Raw genomic sequence first — 20,572 nt, 5'->3', positions numbered from 1 at the left:
CATGGCAGTAATAACCATCAAGAGTGCTGCCGCTGGGCCGCATCACCCATGCACGATTGTTGTAAAAATATCTGATGGTGATTCGTGTTAGATAAAGCTGCCCATCTTGACTTCGATGGTATCTCAGAGTGCTTTACAACGCAATGAGGCACTTACATATCACATCTCGCACCTCAACGCATTTTACGGTAAATGAAGGGTTAGATGGTGAAGATATGGCCGCATGGTTATGTGGGCTCACCCACAAACCAATTATGGAAAATAAATCGGTCTACAGATGAATGTACACGTGGGGTAGGCTGGAATGCACTTGTGTTCTCCCCCCGTTCTGCATGGGTTTCCTCTGGGTTCAGCAGCTTCTTCCCCGAAACTGAACCCACAACAACACAACTGGTCTTGGATCAAAATCGACCTCTAAAGCACTCAATTGGGATCACACACAGCAACTTTGTTCCCAACTGCGAACAAAACTTGGCAGGGCCCTCTTGAATATTTTGTCTTGAGACTCAATGATGTTCATTCTGCATAAACAAGCATAATAATAATGATACAAAATAATAAACACATACACAGGACACATGCAGATTTGCTTACCGTGGCTCAGTGGCTCCAGACTTTGCATCGTATTCTCCGGAGCCCTCTTCTCTGGATCTCAGCGCTATCCGGCCCTGCACACTGCGAGCAGCGGTGGTGGTAGCGGTGGTAATGGTGGTGCTGGTTGTGGCCGTGGCTGCCCCTTGATCATGGACCTCGGCCATGCCCTGAAGCCAGCTGTGTGCGAGCGCCTGAGTGGGAGTCATCCGAAGATTTGGATCCCATCTGTTGAGAGACACGCGGGGGCACACGTGGTGAGAGGCACGTTACAAGGATTTACGTTTCTTCCCTTCTTCCACGAGGTCCAGGAATTCTCACCAGCAGCGGGGAGTACTCCACTGCCCAGTAGCCTAAAAATGCACTTAGCCTGCCACTGCCCATCTTTCATGGGCCTCCACAGACACCGATCTTGACACTGCTGGTACAGGTCATCGGCAGGTTCACTCAGTTTCACATCCTCCTGTACCACATCAGTTCCACCTCTTGTGATATGGCTCAGCGGTGACGACGTGACCCAGACGTACCACATTCTCCACATGTAGAGTTTTGTTATTCAAATTTTGGACTTTCGGATCGGACGAAGAGGAAGAAAAAAATGGGGGCCTATGGGTGTCTCTAACGATTACTTGAAGGAGAGTGACTGATATGAGAATCCTTGTGGGGAGGTGTGGGAGAGGGGAATGGGCAGGCGGGAGGTTGTCTTACTGTATCTACTGTAGGCAAAAATGGACACAGTCCACCAACTCTGGGCCCAGGAGATGATGAATAAGAATGAGAGGGTGGAGCTGGTGATTGATGGAGTGTGATCACCAATAATTTGGAGGAGATTGAGTGATGGGGAATCCTCGTGGGGGGCAGCAGGGGGAAGAGGGAGAGGAGGCAGTTCTTACTGGAGGCAGCGGCTGATAAAGTCCACAAACTCCGTGTCCTGGCTCTTGAGCACAGAGTGTAGTGGGAAGCTCCCCGGCAGGCTGTATGGTTTCTTCCAACCACCTGCAGGGGCCATGCACAGCGGAAGAGAGAGATATACATAGTTACAAACCACATCACCCACCTACCCACTCACCCACCTACCCACCCACTCACCCACCTATCCACCCACCCACTCGCCAACCCACTCACCTAACCATCCCCCCATGGCCTACTCAACAACAATAACTGCCATTTGCCACTAAGTGGCAGTGACATCACCATGGTGCTTGTACCAGGCTATGTGCACTTTAAGGCCACCTGAAGTGTCAAAAGCTCACTGGCAGGAGGTCATGGGACAGACTCCGGTACCATGGGTTGACTGATTGAGATGACTGACTGGTAATTAAATTTAAGGTGGAGGGGTTACCAGCCTCTCGCAGCCATTGGCCTCAGTGGTGGCTACAAGCCCCATGAGGGGAATTGCATGTTGAAATTGACCTTCCCTCCCTTGGCATTGCTTACCACAGCGTTACCGACCGGCACCACCTTTGAGGTAGGGTGTTGTTTTGCAAATTAACCCCGCCACCCCCTCACCCCCCCACCCACGCACACGCCTACCCATCCACCTACCCATCCACCTACCAACCCTTCTACTCAGAAAAAAACATCACTCCGTTGGAATTATGCAATAACAGCCCCAAGCCACCCCTTTTAACTTACCAAAGTATATCAATCCGTAAGGAGCGGCATGTATGAAGTTTCTTGGGGGCACACCCAGCCTCTGCACACGGTTCAGACAAAGACAGAGGTCAATCATAAAGCCTCAGTAGACTGTTGGGGCAAGTGCTGTAAGCAAGTAGCAGCATGTATTGAGGCTGGAACTGTGGCACACGAGGGCATGGTTGATCACAACGCCCCAGGTACGTCACACACCAAACTAGGTACTTATTTGAAGCGGAGTTGATCTAGGAGAGGCCTCGGGACCAGTTCTGATAATTGAACCTCAGGGCGGTACCCCAGGGTACCATAGTTCCCCGGCTCTCGCATAATGTCCGTGATGCAATCATTTTTAGTCTGGTGATGGTCGGCAATGCGGTAATCGACTCATCTCAACGAGCTGTACACAATGCACTCTTAAAAGTTTAATTTTTCGAAAACGGATTTTTTAATGCTAATATTTGGTGTTTCGACATCGCGGAGTAGCACTGATTTCGCATTGATTGGTACCCCAGTCGCGGAGTTAAGTACACCCCTGGGAAAAAAGTGTCCCAGAAATAAAATATTTAATTGCCTCGGCCATTTTGTATTATTTGGTACCCTGGTGTACCACCATGAGGATCAATTGCTGCCACCGGTGCTGGTGGTGGCAGTGGCCATGAGTGGGAATCAAACTCGGCTCTCTGCCGGGGTTTGTAGCACAGTGCGGTGCGCTAACTACTGCACCACACATTCTATACACATAGGCAAAGACAAATATCCCCCACATAGCTTTAACATACTTTTGGTCACACACATAGACAAGACAAACACGTGTACACACATGTACAAGACAAAGATCCCCGGTATAACCTAAACAGACTTGGGGCAAGTGATGTTAGCGAGGAGCACATCTGAAGGCTGACACGCCACACGAGGGGGGTGGGTGGCCAACACCACTCCTGGCCGCCTTTTTCTCCCTAGTGGTGATGTTTACATTGCACCAGGTACTCATTGGAGTCTGAGTCGACCTAGGGGAGGCCCAGGACCGGTTCAGATAATCGTCACGTGTTGGCTGAGAGCCAGAATAGAACTTGGGTCTCCAGGTTCGTAGCGCACCGTGTTAACCGCTACACTACCGTGTACACACATGTACAAGATACACATGTACACACACACGCACGTGTAAACACGCACACAGCACAAACAGCTATAATTCGCCAAATCACCATACGGCCCCCCCTAACCCAGGAGCGGACATTGTGCGAAATACCTCCATGCAGGACAGAAGAAAATCGTCTTCGTTGTTGGGCTGGAATAATTGCTTTCCAGTGGCCATCTCTGCTACCATGCAGCCCAGTGACCAAATGTCGGCAGTGCAGGTTAAATCATAGCCCAGCAACATCTCCGGAGCTATGTATGGCAGGGCATCACCGTGTCTGGCTGCACAATCACAACAACAAAAAATACATGCACTGTGCTCGCTTAGCCTTTAACAACATCGTCATCACACATGCAGTCACATAGATACGCACACACAGATGCTCACACACAGATGCCCACACACAGACACTCACACAAAGACAGACATAGACCCCATACACAACGGACACACGCAGACACTCAAACACATACACAGACAGACATAGGTATGCACATTCACAACAACCGCCATTCACCACGAAGTGGTGGTGACGTCAACATGGTGCTTGTGCCATGCTAGGTGTACTTGTAAGACGTGAAGTGTCGAAGGCCCACTGATAGGTGGTCACCGAACAGACCCAGGTGCCATGGGTTGACTGACTGAGATAACTGGCAAATGCACCAACTGTGTTCTCCACTGTGCCACCTCATTACATTTAAGCCGCCCGGCGCTCCGCTCAATGCTGTGAGGGCAACTGCCTCCAACTACCCAGCAGGGTCCCTCACAAGCCTCCTCCATAGAGGCTGATCTTGACACTGCTGGTACCAGTCATTGGCAAGTTCAATCAGCTCCACATCCTTCTGTACCACATCAGTCAATATGTTCTCTAGCCCGTGCAATGTCCGTTTAGCCCTATCTATCTGGCTGATCAAAAGCTGCTTGGGGATGCGGTGGCTGGGCACATGCAGATGAGGTCACTCACGTTGACTTCCCACAGTAAAGCTGGTCTTAAAATCCATGACCCTAATGGTGCCAGCCACGGTGTCTTTGACCATGATGTTGTTCTAGAAGAGAGGCAGAAGGGATTCACACACAGAGGTTATGTTGATAGAATTCAGCCAGCAGTGGATCGATCATGTACCACAATACATATTAAACAGGGGAATCAGAAGAGGTGGCGCGCTCTTGCCAAGCATCAGTCACAGCGACAATCGCTGTTTTCTGACAGCTATCACTGGGGGTGCCCCTTTCAAGTTCGTTAAGATGAGAGATGCGAGTGGCTTACGCCTGTTAATAACTGAGATATTGTCGAAGTAAAAGGGGATGGTGCTATCGACAACTGATCACCGTTGCTCCAACAGTAGAGCTGAATGAAGTGCACAGCTGTATGAGAGCCTGCTTATGAATCCCGAACAAGTAAACCTGTAAAAACAAAGTTTTTCACTATAAATCCTTTATATGCGTGGCGGCTAGAGTCTTCTCGTCCTCTGGCTTGAGATGGCTGCTACCTATGGGTCAGATGATTGTCTGCCAGTATTAAGCAATTGGTAATTAAATATTTAATTTGTTTTCCCTAAACAGTGTAAAATTTTGGATTTTTTTTTCACGAAAATTATTTGTCACACACAACGAGTATGTGTGGAAAATGTCAGCTCGATTGGATCACGGGAAGTGGGTTAAAAAACGAGCGAAAGATTTGCACGGTCCTAAGCAAGCAAGCGAACTTAATATAAAGGATTTAAAAATATATTCGCCTGTGGAGGACGCGGGGATCGATCCCGCGACCTTTGGCATGGGAAGCGAGGGCGCTACCAACTGCGCTACTCCGCCACGGCCTGTGGATGGGTTACGCTCTGGGCTCTTACACTGTGACGTTCAGCCAAAGCCATGAATGAGTTCTATTTGAATATATGTAAAATAATTTTTTTTGCCTAAAAAGTGTAACATTTTGGGAATTTTTTTTCACGAACATTAATTGTCTCGCACAACGAGTCTGTGTGGATAATGTCAGCTCGATTGGATCACGGGAAGTGGGTTTAAAAACGACCGAAAGATTTGCACGGTCGTAAGCAAGCAAGCAAGCGAACTTAATATAAAGGATTTAAAAATCATCGACAACGTGCATGGATTCTGTGATGCTTTCCACCATGCATTTGCCTTTCATAGTTTTCCATTCGCAAAATCGAAGCTGACGGGCAACCAACAGGTCAAAATACGCATTAGGTATATTTTTTGAAAATTGTCGTTTTAGCTCCGGTTCATGTCTCCCAAGTTTTGGCCAACGCCGTGATCAATGTGGCCAGTTTTCTCTGTGGTGAGTCCCCAATAGAGACATGCCTCTTCACCAAAGTCATAATTTATACCGGATCATCTTCACCAGTTTTACTGTGACCCTGCCTCCTTCCAAATAGACAGACAGGCCTAACACATGAACCTTGTGAGGTACAACACGACTCTTCTCCAAAGACGCATTGAACACCATGTTCACTTACTGGCCTGATGGCTGCATGGACGGCCTCCTTTAACTCCATATGCTTCAGGAATGTGAGGATTTCCCTGGTGTATGCTTTAATTAACGCCATGTCCAAGCCCCGGAGCCCTGCTTCTTCAATCACTTGCTGGAGACTCTCCCTGTGAGAGAGCCAGCGACAACAGCAACAACAACGACGTTTGTAGCGTCAGTACCATCCTGCAATGCTATGCTCATTCTGATAAGGACAATAATACTATTGTCCATGCACGTTCATGACCGATATTATTATTCATCATTAATCCTGTTTGGGTTTAGGTCTATTTGCTGATAATCCAAATCAGATGGCACATCTGCCCACTTATATTTTGTATATTATATCGATTTATATTGCACCTTATTCCAGCATTTGTAAAAATTGTACATGCCATGATTGTGGTTTAGATAAAGAGTGGGTTGTAAAAAGTGGTGGTGTGGTTATGGTGACAGGACAACATGTGACAGGTTAAGGAGGGGTTGTGGTACGCCTGGTTGTAGCTGTAGGGGTAGTGATAGAGATAATGATATTGATAGGGGTTGGAGACAGCCTGGTCCTAGCAGAAAGGGTAGTGATAGGGGTAGTGATTGGGGTAGACCTGATCTTAGCTGGGGAATGGGAGCAGGGTGCGTGCATCTTGCACATCCCTACTTATTTGAGGCTGAGACCTAGGGAAGGCCCAGGACTGGTTCAGATAATTGTCACTGGTGTTGGCCGTGAGTGGAAATTCAACCTGGGTCACTCGGTGTCTAGTGCAGCGTGCTAATTGTTACACTACCGCTCCCTTACTCATATTCTCCAGAACAGGGGGGGAGACACAAACTAAACACAGAAAAGCACCCGAGCTGAGAATCGAACCAAGGCCCTTCTCGCCGAGAGGCATGAGCGTCACCACTGCGCTGTCACCACCCTGCTGATGGAATGGGGTGTGGCTAGGTGAACAGGGGAAGGGTTGATAGAGAAAAGAGGAGGGGCCTCCAGTGCAACCACGTGTGTGTCCTGGTTGAGCCTCGCAGACACAGGGCAGCGCCACGGTATTACAATGTGTCGATGGCACAAGTGTCAAAAGTAACCACGCTATGGGGGAACACGTGGTACGTACTTCAACAGCTCCAGCACGATGCAGTAGTGCCCTCTGAAAGTGAAATCATCCAGGACTTTGACGACATTGGAGTCCTGGTTATAGTCCTTGCGTTGACGTTCCATAGCCCTCTTGAGCCCCATCTCCAATATTTCATCCGTGGAGCTGCACAGAGGAAGTCCACAAGTTAATCACTTAGACTTGTGTAAAGGATGCCCCGAAGTAACGCCTATTCGGAAATAAATAAATACATATACATTCACTGGGTCTAACGGCTTTGTGAGTTTGAAGTGCTCAACTTTCATTACCGAGGAGCTATCACGGGAAAAGTGGCCGACATATGGCACACAATTGGATTTGAAGGTAGAGAGCCATTCAAATAGGATTGTACATATGTATGCTGAACTTCATTTGCACTGTACATAGCCAACCATGCTAATTGGAGATGCGTGGGAAGGACAACAAACTTAAGATGAAAAGCAGTTCTAAAGACATTTGTTTTCAATTTAGATTTAAAAGTACATAGTTTCAGTGACTTTCTAATATCAGAAGGAAGAGCGTTCCAGACGGCCACAGAAGTGCATCTGAAAGCGTGAGATGCAGTGACCCTCTTTGTTCAAAGGCTAGCCAAAAGCCGCTGCAAAGATTGGTCGTCAGAGGAAACTTAATGCAAATAAGGGGGTTAAATTGGGAGAGACTGAACAAATTAAGAGGGATTGGTGGTGGAGAACCATGAAAAGTTCCAGAAAGGTTTGGGAAGAGGATAAAATTAGCTCGGGAGAGAAGGGGGTTTGGGGTGCTGCCTGAATAGAGTAATTCCCTGATGTGTGACTGTGATTAACTTGAGCCGGCTCCGAGCGTGGTCCAAGGAATGCTCAGGATTTTGTAGGAGCTGAGCCTGTGCCGAGCTATGGCTGAGCTGCTCAAGCATATTTAATAGCAGCCAAGTGACTCAAGCCAGAGCCTAAGAGTGAGAGTTCGAGACTGAGCTCGAGCTGAGCTCGAGCTGAGCCATGGCTCTGAATGTGGGTCTGATATTGCAAGGCGAGCACAACTAATGAAGGCGCTATGTTTCACTGACAGAGTCTGCAGTAGTTGCACAGTTGGCGCCAATGTTATTTATAATCACAGTAGTTGAGTAATGTGGAGGTGATTTTTGAGTATTGGGATATTTGGTCCAATACCAGTTATATTGTATGTCTTCTTGTTTCTTTCGGTAAAGTCACGTAGAAGGGAAGTAATAAAATAATAAAAATAAAACATAATAAAACAATTCTCACGACGTTTCGGCTACAACGCAAGCAGCCGTCTTCAGGTGAAGAATGAGACACTACCAAACTAGGAGCTTATATATAAGCTGCATTGGGGGTTGAAGAGCGCCTTAACAAAAAGAATGTGCATGTGAAGAGGAATTTAGCATATTCATTGAAAATGCGTAGGCGTTGGGCGGGGGGGTGTCAAAGTCATATTATGCCCATGCATTATGCAGGATCAGCAGCAACCAAGGGGGGTGCAGGGATTAGCAGTAACAAAGGAAAGGAATGTTAATGATATGTAGCTGCAGTTACTCAACAACCACGTAGAAAACTAAAGTATAAACTACATAAAAAACTAAAGTATAAACTGCATCGCACCATCAGTATACTTACTATACTCTATAATAAGCTGAGTTACTAACAGCAAGTAATACATTACAATTCTACCTCGTAAAAATTCTATAATATGCTTCCATCTAAACCTTATTCTCTTACATCACACGAGCATATACCGTACTATATACTGCCATAGATAAACCCAACATTAAATTATATACTGTATTGCTGTAAACCAACCTATATCTTATACATTTAATATAACACTATGTATTATTCTACACACCCTAATGTGTATCGAAATGGTTTATTACGTCCTTCCAATGATTGCTGAGCCAGAATCCATCTTCTCGGTTAAAATTGTCTCTGTGTTTGTATATGTGGATCGCCTCATGAACGAATCTCTCATGATAGCCAGATGGCTTGCAGAGCAACCTCTGTCTTGGAGAAGTCAATATCATGTGAGCCCACTGAGTTGTAACAGTGATCTGCCACGGCTGAAGGTGTTTGTCCTACCGTGTTTCAGGTCAGCTTTATGTTCACGGATGCGGTCCGAGACATGTCGTTTGGTTTCCCCAATGTAACTGCTACCACAGAGGAAACTTAGTTTGTAGACGCCAGGGTACTGTATGTCTGGAACCACATCTTTTACAGACGGTACCAGATTACGGATTTTATGTACTGTGTTGAATCGGACCTGGATCTTGTGTTTAATCAGGATTTTGGAGATCTTTTTTGTGACCCCAGCAATGTAGGGTAAGGTGATGGTCTTGAAAGGCTCCTCAACAGGATCCTTCTTGATGGTTGGAGTGATGGCTTTGCGGATTGTATAGTCGGAGTAACCATTTGCCTTAAGAGCTTGGCGTACGTGTTTGAGTTCACTGGAAATGTGTTCATGGTCGGAGATGCATTGGGCTCTATGATATAGAGTCTTGATGAGGGAATTCTTCTGGGATGGATGGTGGTGGGAATCCGGTTTTAGATAAGCATCCGTGTGGGTGGCTTTCCTGTAGACAGAGTGGCTCATTGAACCATCAGGTCTCCTTTTGATTAGGACATCCAAAAAGGGTAGCTTGCCATCATTTTCGACTTCCATGGTGAATCTGATGGCTGGGTGTATGGAATTGATGTGGTCGAGAAATTGGTCTAGAGCAGGCCGGCCATGTGGCCAGATGACAAAAGTGTCGTCTACGTACCTCTTCCATAAGGTCGGGCGTAGAGTGGCAGTCTGGATAGCGTCCGTCTCAAATTTCTCCATGAAGATGTTGGCTACAACCGGAGATAGGGGGGAGCCCATTGGGGTGCCCTCAATTTGCTTGTAGAAGGTTCCATTCCAGGTGAAGTATGTATTGGTTAAGCAGTGTCTCACCAGGGGGGGTACCCCAGCATTCAGTCCTTGATGAACCAAGTCTTCAATGATTGCGATGGTGTCAGGCACAGGTACCTTGGTGAACAAGGAAACCACATCAAAACTGACAAGCAGGTCGTCTGGGGACAGGGCAATCCCCTTGATTGTCGATACCAGGTCAGTAGAGTTTAGTACTGCAGAGGTGGTTTTTCCAGTGAAAGGCCGTAGGATTTCGGACAAAAAACGAGCCAGTTTGTAAGTGGGGGAGTTGATAGTAGAGACAATGGGACGAAGAGGTGTATCTTCTTTATGTATCTTTGGCAAGCCGTACAATCTTGGTGGTCTGGCTGCAGAAGGTTTCAACGAGAACTGTTTGGTCTGATCAATTAATGCGGTTGAAGCAGAAATGATGTTGTTGGTTTTGGAGACGAGGCTGTTGGTGGGGTCTCTTTTTATTTTTGTATAGCTGCCATCGTTTAATAGTTCTTGAATTTTGTTGTTGTATTCTATTTTGTCCATGATGACAGTGGCATTGCCTTTGTCGGCTGAGAGGATGACAATGTCATCCCTCTTTTTTAATTGAGCTAATTCAAAACGCTCCTCTTTGCTGATGTTGCTAGCTGGCATCTTAGCGTTTTTGAGGGTTACAGAGATTTCAGATCTTGCTACGTCTGCAGCGATGTGACTCAAGCCCTTGAGAGCTACATCTACTCGAGCAATTATATCATTAACTGGTATGTGTCTAGGTGTGACTGCAAAGTTTAGTCCTTTAGCTAAAACGGATTTCAAACCTTCAGAAATAGGACTGTTACTGCGATTAATTACGACTTTGTTAATATCTAGCTTTTCAATGTGTGGGTCCGGTTTCTTGTTTGAGAGGCGATTGAATTTGGAAATCAAGTTGTCCTTACATTTAGTCGACATAGCGGCAGCTGAAGAGGCAGTCATTTTTTCCACATGTTCCCAATCCGATGTGGACATTGTTACACTCAAAGATAAGTGTGATTTGTAGAGTGTCTTGTCTAACTGATCTAGTTCGGTGCGCGTAAGTCTGATTTTCTCTGAGATAAGAGCTAAGCTAGTTCTAGACAGAATTCGTTTCGCATTAGAAGAAGTTACAGCAGCAGATGTTAGTGTAAATGCGTTTGGTATTACCTTAGAGTCGCGGCATCTCTTCAGAAAGGTGAGAGACTCGATTAGCTGAGCCTTCTTATCCCGGAGCTTGTTGAAGGATCTCAAAGTTATGTGGAAACCCTCCCCGTAGAGGCGGTTAAATTTCGATTTAAAGCTTTCGTGACTGCAGGGATTCATCTTCTTGTTTCTTTCGGTAAAGTCACGTAGAAGGGAAGTAATAAAATAATAAAAATAAAACATAATAAAACAATTCTCACGACGTTTCGGCTACAACGCAAGCAGCCGTCTTCAGGTGAAGAATGAGACACTACCAAACTAGGAGCTTATATATAAGCTGCATTGGGGGTTGAAGAGCGCCTTAACAAAAAGAATGTGCATGTGAAGAGGAATTTAGCATATTCATTGAAAATGCGTAGGCGTTGGGCGGGGGGGTGTCAAAGTCATATTATGCCCATGCATTATGCAGGATCAGCAGCAACCAAGGGGGGTGCAGGGATTAGCAGTAACAAAGGAAAGGAATGTTAATGATATGTAGCTGCAGTTACTCAACAACCACGTAGAAAACTAAAGTATAAACTACATAAAAAACTAAAGTATAAACTGCATCGCACCATCAGTATACTTACTATACTCTATAATAAGCTGAGTTACTAACAGCAAGTAATACATTACAATTCTACCTCGTAAAAATTCTATAATATGCTTCCATCTAAACCTTATTCTCTTACATCACACGAGCATATACCGTACTATATACTGCCATAGATAAACCCAACATTAAATTATATACTGTATTGCTGTAAACCAACCTATATCTTATACATTTAATATAACACTATGTATTATTCTACACACCCTAATGTGTATCGAAATGGTTTATTACGTCCTTCCAATGATTGCTGAGCCAGAATCCATCTTCTCGGTTAAAATTGTCTCTGTGTTTGTATATGTGGATCGCCTCATGAACGAATCTCTCATGATAGCCAGATGGCTTGCAGAGAACCTCTGTCTTGGAGAAGTCAATATCATGTGAGCCCACTGAGTTGTAACAGTGATCTGCCACGGCTGAGGTGTTTGTCCTACCGTGTTTCAGGTCAGCTTTATGTTCACGGATGCGGTCCGAGACATGTCGTTTGGTTTCCCCAATGTAACTGCTACCACAGAGGCAACTTAGTTTGTAGACGCCAGGGTACTGTATGTCTGGAACCACATCTTTTACAGACGGTACCAGATCACGGATTTTATGTACTGTGTTGAATCGGACCTGGATCTTGTGTTTAATCAGGATTTTGGAGATCTTTTTTGTGACCCCAGCAATGTAGGGTAAGGTGATGGTCTTGAAAGGCTCCTCAACAGGATCCTTCTTGATGGTTGGAGTGATGGCTTTGCGGATTGTATAGTCGGAGTAACCATTTGCCTTAAGAGCTTGGCGTACGTGTTTGAGTTCACTGGAAATGTGTTCATGGTCGGAGATGCATTGGGCTCTATGATATAGAGTCTTGATGAGGGAATTCTTCTGGGATGGATGGTGGTGGGAATCCGGTTTTAGATAAGCATCCGTGTGGGTGGCTTTCCTGTAGACAGAGTGGCTCATTGAACCATCAGGTCTCCTTTTGATTAGGACATCCAAAAAGGGTAGCTTGCCATCATTTTCGACTTCCATGGTGAATCTGATGGCTGGGTGTATGGAATTGATGTGGTCGAGAAATTGGTCTAGAGCAGGCCGGCCATGTGGCCAGATGACAAAAGTGTCGTCTACGTACCTCTTCCATAAGGTCGGGCGTAGAGTGGCAGTCTGGATAGCGTCCGTCTCAAATTTCTCCATGAAGATGTTGGCTACAACCGGAGATAGGGGGGAGCCCATTGGGGTGCCCTCAATTTGCTTGTAGAAGGTTCCATTCCAGGTGAAGTATGTATTGGTTAAGCAGTGTCTCACCAGGGGGGGTACCCCAGCATTCAGTCCTTGATGAACCAAGTCTTCAATGATTGCGATGGTGTCAGGCACAGGTACCTTGGTGAACAAGGAAACCACATCAAAACTGACAAGCAGGTCGTCTGGGGACAGGGCAATCCCCTTGATTGTCGATACCAGGTCAGTAGAGTTTAGTACTGCAGAGGTGGTTTTTCCAGTGAAAGGCCGTAGGATTTCGGACAAAAAACGAGCCAGTTTGTAAGTGGGGGAGTTGATAGTAGAGACAATGGGACGAAGAGGTGTATCTTCTTTATGTATCTTTGGCAAGCCGTACAATCTTGGTGGTCTGGCTGCAGAAGGTTTCAACGAGAACTGTTTGGTCTGATCAATTAATGCGGTTGAAGCAGGAAAGCCACCCACACGGATGCTTATCTAAAACCGGATTCCCACCACCATCCATCCCAGAAGAATTCCCTCATCAAGACTCTATATCATAGAGCCCAATGCATCTCCGACCATGAACACATTTCCAGTGAACTCAAACACGTACGCCAAGCTCTTAAGGCAAATGGTTACTCCGACTATACAATCCGCAAAGCCATCACTCCAACCATCAAGAAGGATCCTGTTGAGGAGCCTTTCAAGACCATCACCTTACCCTACATTGCTGGGGTCACAAAAAAGATCTCCAAAATCCTGATTAAACACAAGATCCAGGTCCGATTCAACACAGTACATAAAATCCGTGATCTGGTACCGTCTGTAAAAGATGTGGTTCCAGACATACAGTACCCTGGCGTCTACAAACTAAGTTGCCTCTGTGGTAGCAGTTACATTGGGGAAACCAAACGACATGTCTCGGACCGCATCCGTGAACATAAAGCTGACCTGAAACACGGTAGGACAAACACCTCAGCCGTGGCAGATCACTGTTACAACTCAGTGGGCTCACATGATATTGACTTCTCCAAGACAGAGGTTCTCTGCAAGCCATCTGGCTATCATGAGAGATTCGTTCATGAGGCGATCCACATATACAAACACAGAGACAATTTTAACCGAGAAGATGGATTCTGGCTCAGCAATCATTGGAAGGACGTAATAAACCATTTCGATACACATTAGGGTGTGTAGAATAATACATAGTGTTATATTAAATGTATAAGATATAGGTTGGTTTACAGCAATACAGTATATAATTTAATGTTGGGTTTATCTATGGCAGTATATAGTACGGTATATGCTCGTGTGATGTAAGAGAATAAGGTTTAGATGGAAGCATATTATAGAATTTTTACGAGGTAGAATTGTAATGTATTACTTGCTGTTAGTAACTCAGCTTATTATAGAGTATAGTAAGTATACTGATGGTGCGATGCAGTTTATACTTTAGTTTTTTATGTAGTTTATACTTTAGTTTTCTACGTGGTTGTTGAGTAACTGCAGCTACATATCATTAACATTCCTTTCCTTTGTTACTGCTAATCCCTGCACCCCCCTTGGTTGCTGCTGATCCTGCATAATGCATGGGCATAATATGACTTTGACACCCCCCCGCCCAACGCCTACGCATTTTCAATGAATATGCTAAATTCCTCTTCACATGCACATTCTTTTTGTTAAGGCGCTCTTCAACCCCCAATGCAGCTTATATATAAGCTCCTAGTTTGGTAGTGTCTCATTCTTCACCTGAAGACGGCTGCTTGCGTTGTAGCCGAAACGTCGTGAGAATTGTTTTATTATGTTTTATTTTTATTATTTTATTACTTCCCTTCTACGTGACTTTACCGAAAGAAACAAGAAGATGAATCCCTGCAGTCACGAAAGCTTTAAATCGAAATTTATATTGTATGTGTTTTTTAAGCTTGAGGAAGAAACTAAAACTGTTAAACAAAACTATTTTAAATTTTACCAGGTAAGGCCCACTGACCTATATAGCTATTTTTTAGAGGCTACATGGCCACAGATGATAGCTTCACCAAGTGGCTTATCACGTAGCAGCCAAATACTCTAAACGCATGTTTCTAAATGTGGAGTAAAAAACCGGAGGACCCGAAGAAAATCCATGCTGCCACGGGGAGATCACTACAAATATATAGGTGTCATTGAACCCACGACCTCCTGCATACCAGGCGAGGGAGTTAAAATCTCGCCACGAGAAACTCGAGAACGCAAAGGGAACCAATGCAGAAGAGATGGAGAACATACAAAATCTACACGGGAGGGTGCCCAATTCAGGAGTCGAACCCAGGCCCACTTCTCGCTGTGAGGCATGAGTTTCACTTCCACATGGCCTCATTACGGTGCCTCTGTGGAGTCTTACCTTAAGGGTGTGACCAACATCTTCACGACCACGATGTTATTTGTCTTGTGGTCACGACACTCGATGACCTGGCCTTGACCTCCCACCACAATTGTCTTGAGCACCTCATAACGATAGTTGAGGTGCACATGTGGGTCCTGAGCGACAATCAAACAGAGGTCAGGGGTGAGGGCACCAACTCCATCATCAACACTCATTCACCCCCCCCCCCCTGTTAATTCAGTGCTCGGTTGGACAGGAATGTCGCGGGTACAATTTAATAACCTGATTCACAGTTGTGACGAACTGAAGCATGATACATTTTCATTGTGTGTGTGTGTTGGTAGGAGAGAGAGCTCTGTCATGCTGGGAATCTTCATGCTTGGTTGGAAGACCATACTGTGTCTGATAATGCTGTGTGCAAGGACACTGCACGTCATCACGCAGTGAGTGATTATACTGTGTGAAGATACTGCGCGTGATGATGCTGTGTATGATGAAGATGATAATGAGGCCTGAAGTAGCAATCAGGGCAGCCGCCCTGGTTGCTACTGCAGGTGTAATAACAAGAAACCACGAACCCTGCTACTGCTGGGTTATGTGACCGCCCCAAGTAGGTGTTTTGTTGTGAGTCTCACCAGAATGTAATTATGCTCTTCGTCGTCGTAGCCATAGTTATTGGTGCCCCGGGAATCGTTGTGGAACGTATAGTACCAGATGTCTTTCATGGCGGCAAGTTCTGCCTTCTCTCGGCGAGTTAGTTGAGGGCCAATAAGACCCAGGATTTCTGCGGATATGAGAAAAACAATAACTGTAAGTGATTTCGATTTAAAGCTTTCGTGACTGCAGGGATTCATCTTCTTGGTTCTTTCGGTAAAGTCACGTAGAAGGGAAATAATAAAAAGACAGCGTCTTTCCGACAGACCTGTTCTTCTCCTGAGGATGGTTGCTTGCGTTGTGGCCGAAACGTCGTGAGAATTGTATTTTATAATGTTGTATTTTTATTATTTTATTATTTCCCTTCTACGTGACTTTACCAAAAGAACCAAGAAGAACTGTACGTGATATTTTATCATCGAAGCGCGTTTTATATAGGACAGCCTCACTCAGTCTCAAGACTCCTTTTCAGGAGGTTCCTGCAGATCTTTTGCAGAATGGGAGCAGTGCTGGTGCTGATATGTGTGATCCTAAGTTGAGGAATTCGTCAGGTAAATATTTCAGGATTGAAATGTTTTGGCCAATACATTGTGTGGTTATTTTTGTAGCGATGGGATGAAACTGGGATACCCATATGCCCACACACACACTCACACACACTCTCACTCCCTCACGTTCTTCAGAACTGAGGAAGAATATAGAAACTACACACAGGGAGGTGCTCGAATCAGGAATCAAACCCAGGACCTTCCTGCTGTGAGACATGAGTGTTGCCGTTATGCTTCCACCCTGCCACGTAAAGTTGTGATGCCATACTGGCCTATGTGGCTATTGATGTGTTTTTGTTGTTACAGTACTGAGGCCAGTACATAGATAATCATCAGTTTGTAGAAAGTCTGGCAGACTAGGATTGAACAATTATTGTAACCATCATGTGAGAAAAGAGATCAAAGTAAATATGGGAGTTCTAGTTAACTCCAAACTCTAGCTTCCAAAAGAGCGACTGCTAGGCTCTACATTATCACTCTCACTGTATCAGTCATTCAGCTGCTAATCAGCAGAAAAATACATATCCCCCCCCCATGCAACATGGCCACCATGATGTTCCTCATGCAACATGGCCACCTTGACATCATCCATGCAACATAGTCGACATGACATCACCCCTGCAACATGGCCACTGTTACGTCTCACATGACTATTATTACCTTTGGGTGATCTTCTCCGGATGGAGGAAGTAACCGCAGTGTCGCAAGACCCGCCATTTCTTCCACCTTCAGCGTTGCTCATCTACACAAAGACAAAGGTTCCCCACATAGGATTCAACAAGGTGTTGAGTTAAGTGCAGTAGGTGAGTACTGAGCAAGCACCGATGATATCTGGGCTCCACATTCAGGAGGGTCCTGCTGATAGTTCAAAGTTAATGTGCAAGTTTATTGATGGGCTATGTGATATATTGGTGTGGCTGAGGACTGCTTTGTTGTTGTTTTTGCTGCCTTTCCCAATATTAAATCTTGACTTAAAGCTTTCGTGATTGCAGGAATTCATAATCTTTGGGTCTTTCCGTAAAGTCGCGTAGATAGGTTCAAATTAAAAGAAAAAACGTGACGTTTCGATCACAACACAAGCGATCGTCATCAGGAAGAAAACAGAGGAGGAAAGCTGCTAAAACAGACTTCTTTAAAAGTTCAAAATGGGTGCAAGCCCAAGGGTCATAAACGAAGTGGGCGGGGCTAGTGATGTTAATATGAGAAATTAGCATGTTAATGTAAGATCGGAGAGTGGCCTCCACGGCGAGCACGCTGAGGTGGCTATGTTAATGTGAGAGATTAGCATGTTAATGTAAGATCGCAGAGCCGACGGTACGTGGCTACACCCATTTTAAACCTTTAAAACAGTCTGATTTGAGCAGCTGTCCCCCTCTGTTTTCCTCCTGATGACGATCGCTTGTGTTATGATTAAAACGTCGTCATTTTTTATTTATTTATTTTGAATTTGAACCTATCTACGTGACTTTACCGAAAGACCCAAAGAATATGGTTTCCCAATATTGATAAATAAGACTTGTATAATTAATTAATGATTTAAAGTTACTGACTTGCTTTCCATTTGTCTAATTTGCACTCCTATTGTTTTATATTGTTTTCTGTTGTAACTTGCTGACCCTCCCATACTGGACATCTGTGAAAACAAGCTTCGTAGGTCATTGGATTCTTACAGTCTAAATAAAGATTTTGATTCTGATGTCAAATCTCAGCATTGGGATGTTTGTCTGATATCAAGATGCCACACCTGGATTTACATTGAGACAGAAAGAGGAACACGTGGATTGGAAGATACACAGGTTAATGGGATCATTCAGAATGTTAAGAAAACTGAGTGGGGCTGGGCCAGGACACGCCACGGCCAGAAGGGATGGTGATGGTTGATTGGTTGATCGTGAATAACGGAGTGGCAGGAACGCATCTGAGAAAACGTCCGCCATCGAGATGGAGCTATGAAATAGTATCATAGAATGCAGAGCATGCGCTGGCCAGATTACTCCATCGCTAGATTGTGAAAGGTGCCAGTGGCTCGAGAAGGGAGGCCTTCATCCAACAGTGGATAGATAAGAATGCTCTAAATGTTTATACATAGATAGACAGGCAGGTACACAGACAGGATCTCAGAAAGACATTCTGATAGAAACACACACATACACACGGGTAGGCAAGCAGATGCACACCCAGGTAGACAGGTAGGCAACAGGCACATGGATGGAGAGTGGAGAACACACGTTCACCTCATACTTCACCGCGCGAGTCGAGGGACCCACACTTACCTCCATGGCAGTGACTTGCAGAGCAGCGTTGTGTACAGAGCTCACGTCGTTCCTGGCGTCGTCCGGGTCTCTGCGTGGAGAGCGGTGGAGAGCGGGAGAGAGAGGAGAGGGTCACGCAGAGTCGAGGGTGTGTGACGTAACTGGTTCCCATGTCACAACACGAATCAGGTCACAGCACAGACTCACATCATCAACACCGACTCTGATCAGCACGGTTGGCTATGTACTGTGCGAAAGAAGTTCAACATACATACATCACCATAAACCCAGATGAATAACATGGGCTTGCCTCATCAATACGGACTCACATCAACACGAACTCACATCATCAGCACGAACTCACATCATCAGCACGGACTCACACCATCACCACAAATCCACAGAAACAACATGGACTCACATCATGACCATTAACCTACGTAAATATCATGGACTCGTATCATCAATACGGACTCATACACTCAACATGAAACCACATCATCAGCAATAACCCACAATCGGCATGAATCCACGTAACCAACACAGACTCACATCTTCACCATGAACCCACATCATCAACACTGACTCACATTTCGAATTAAAGCTTTCGTGACTGCAGGGATTCGTCTTCTTGGATCTTTCGGTAAAGTCACGTAGAAGGGAAGTAATAAAATAATTAAGAAAATATATTTAGTATACTGATGATACTATGTAGTTTATACTTTCGTTTTTTACGTGGTTGATTAGTTACTGCAGCTACATACTATTAACATTCCTTCCCTTTATTAATGCTACCCCTATCCCCTCCCTTTGATGCTGCTAATCCTGAATAATGCACGGGCATAATATGACTTTGAAAACCCCCTGCCCACCTCCTACGCATTTCACAAGTAGTACTAATCACATACCTGCATTTCCCATAAATATGCTAAATTCCTCTTGATACGCAAATCATTTTGTCAAGGCGCCCTTCCCCCCTTCCAACCCAGCTTAAATATACGCTCCAAGCGTGGTGGTGTTTCATTCAGACGCTGTCTCCCCGACAGACCTGGTCTTCACCTGAAGACGGCTGCTTGCGTTGTGGCCGAAACGTCGTGAGAATTGTATTTTATTATGTTTTATTTTTATTCTTTTATTACTTCCCTTCTACGTGACTTTACCGAAAGAACCAAGACTGACTCACATCTTCACCATGAACCCACATCAACACAGATTGACACCCTCACCGCGAACCCACGACACGGACTCACACCCTCACATAATCCTCACCTCGTCGAGGCTCGCTCCGATGGCTTCAGCTGCTGCACGATGTCGTCTCACCGCGCCTCTCGATCGCCGCCTTTCGCCCAAACTGCCAGAGGCACGTGGGGGGCGGGGCCAGGAAACCACGCCCTCCGTGACGTAACAGTCCGGAGCTCCTCCCCCTCAGCACCTTCCCCCCCCTATGCCCCCCTCCCTCCACTAACACCTCCACGAAAACAGACCACTACTAACACCACCACTAACAACCCCACCACTACTAACAACAACCCCACCACTAGCACCACCACTAACAACAATCCCACGAACACCACTACTAACAACAACCCCCCACTAACACACCACCACTAACACACCACCACCACTAACACACCACCACTAACACACCACCACTAACACACCACCACTAACGTACCACCACTAACACACCACCACCACTAACACACCACCACTAACGTACCACCACTAACACACCACCACCACTAACACACCACCACTAACGTACCACCACTAACGACCACACTACCACTACCACCACCACTAACAACACCACACTAACGTACCACCACTAACACCACTAACTAACACCACCACTAACACCCACCACTAACGTACCACCACTAACACACCACC

At 45.5% G+C, this 20,572-nt stretch overlaps 1 protein-coding gene across 1 annotated transcript; it reads right to left on the bottom strand.

The window, feature by feature from the left end:
• Nucleotides 1-193: 193 nt before the first annotated feature.
• LOC133338990 (dual specificity tyrosine-phosphorylation-regulated kinase 4-like) lies at nucleotides 194-20,048 on the bottom strand. The gene is made up of 12 exons (XM_061547130.1): nucleotides 19,949-20,048; nucleotides 18,701-18,770; nucleotides 17,088-17,169; nucleotides 15,861-16,009; nucleotides 15,244-15,380; nucleotides 6,956-7,099; nucleotides 5,839-5,977; nucleotides 4,329-4,410; nucleotides 3,476-3,645; nucleotides 2,227-2,287; nucleotides 1,485-1,587; nucleotides 194-819 (listed from the first exon to the last, which is right to left on the bottom strand). The coding sequence occupies exons 2-12, from the start codon at nucleotides 18,704-18,706 to the stop codon at nucleotides 591-593; spliced, it is 1,302 nt and encodes a 433-aa protein (XP_061403114.1). The 5' UTR covers nucleotides 18,707-18,770; nucleotides 19,949-20,048; the 3' UTR covers nucleotides 194-590.
• Nucleotides 20,049-20,572: the final 524 nt, after the last annotated feature.

This window comes from Lethenteron reissneri, unplaced genomic scaffold (genome assembly GCF_015708825.2).
Source record: "Lethenteron reissneri isolate LAM-NWPU_2019-01 unplaced genomic scaffold, ASM1570882v1 scaffold_1639, whole genome shotgun sequence".
In the NCBI taxonomy this organism is placed as follows: Eukaryota; Metazoa; Chordata; class Hyperoartia; order Petromyzontiformes; family Petromyzontidae; genus Lethenteron; species Lethenteron reissneri.
Note: the sequence above shows the minus strand (reverse complement) of the source record. Positions and strands in the feature narration are given on the sequence as shown.

Coding starts and splice junctions, on each gene's coding strand:
- LOC133338990 (XM_061547130.1), bottom strand. Junction 4,411..5,838: donor TCCATGCAGCCATCAGGCCA/GTAAGTGAACAT, acceptor CCTCTCTTCTAG/AACAACATCATGGTCAAAGA. Junction 3,646..4,328: donor CTTTACTGTGGGAAGTCAAC/GTGAGTGACCTC, acceptor GTGATTGTGCAG/CCAGACACGGTGATGCCCTG.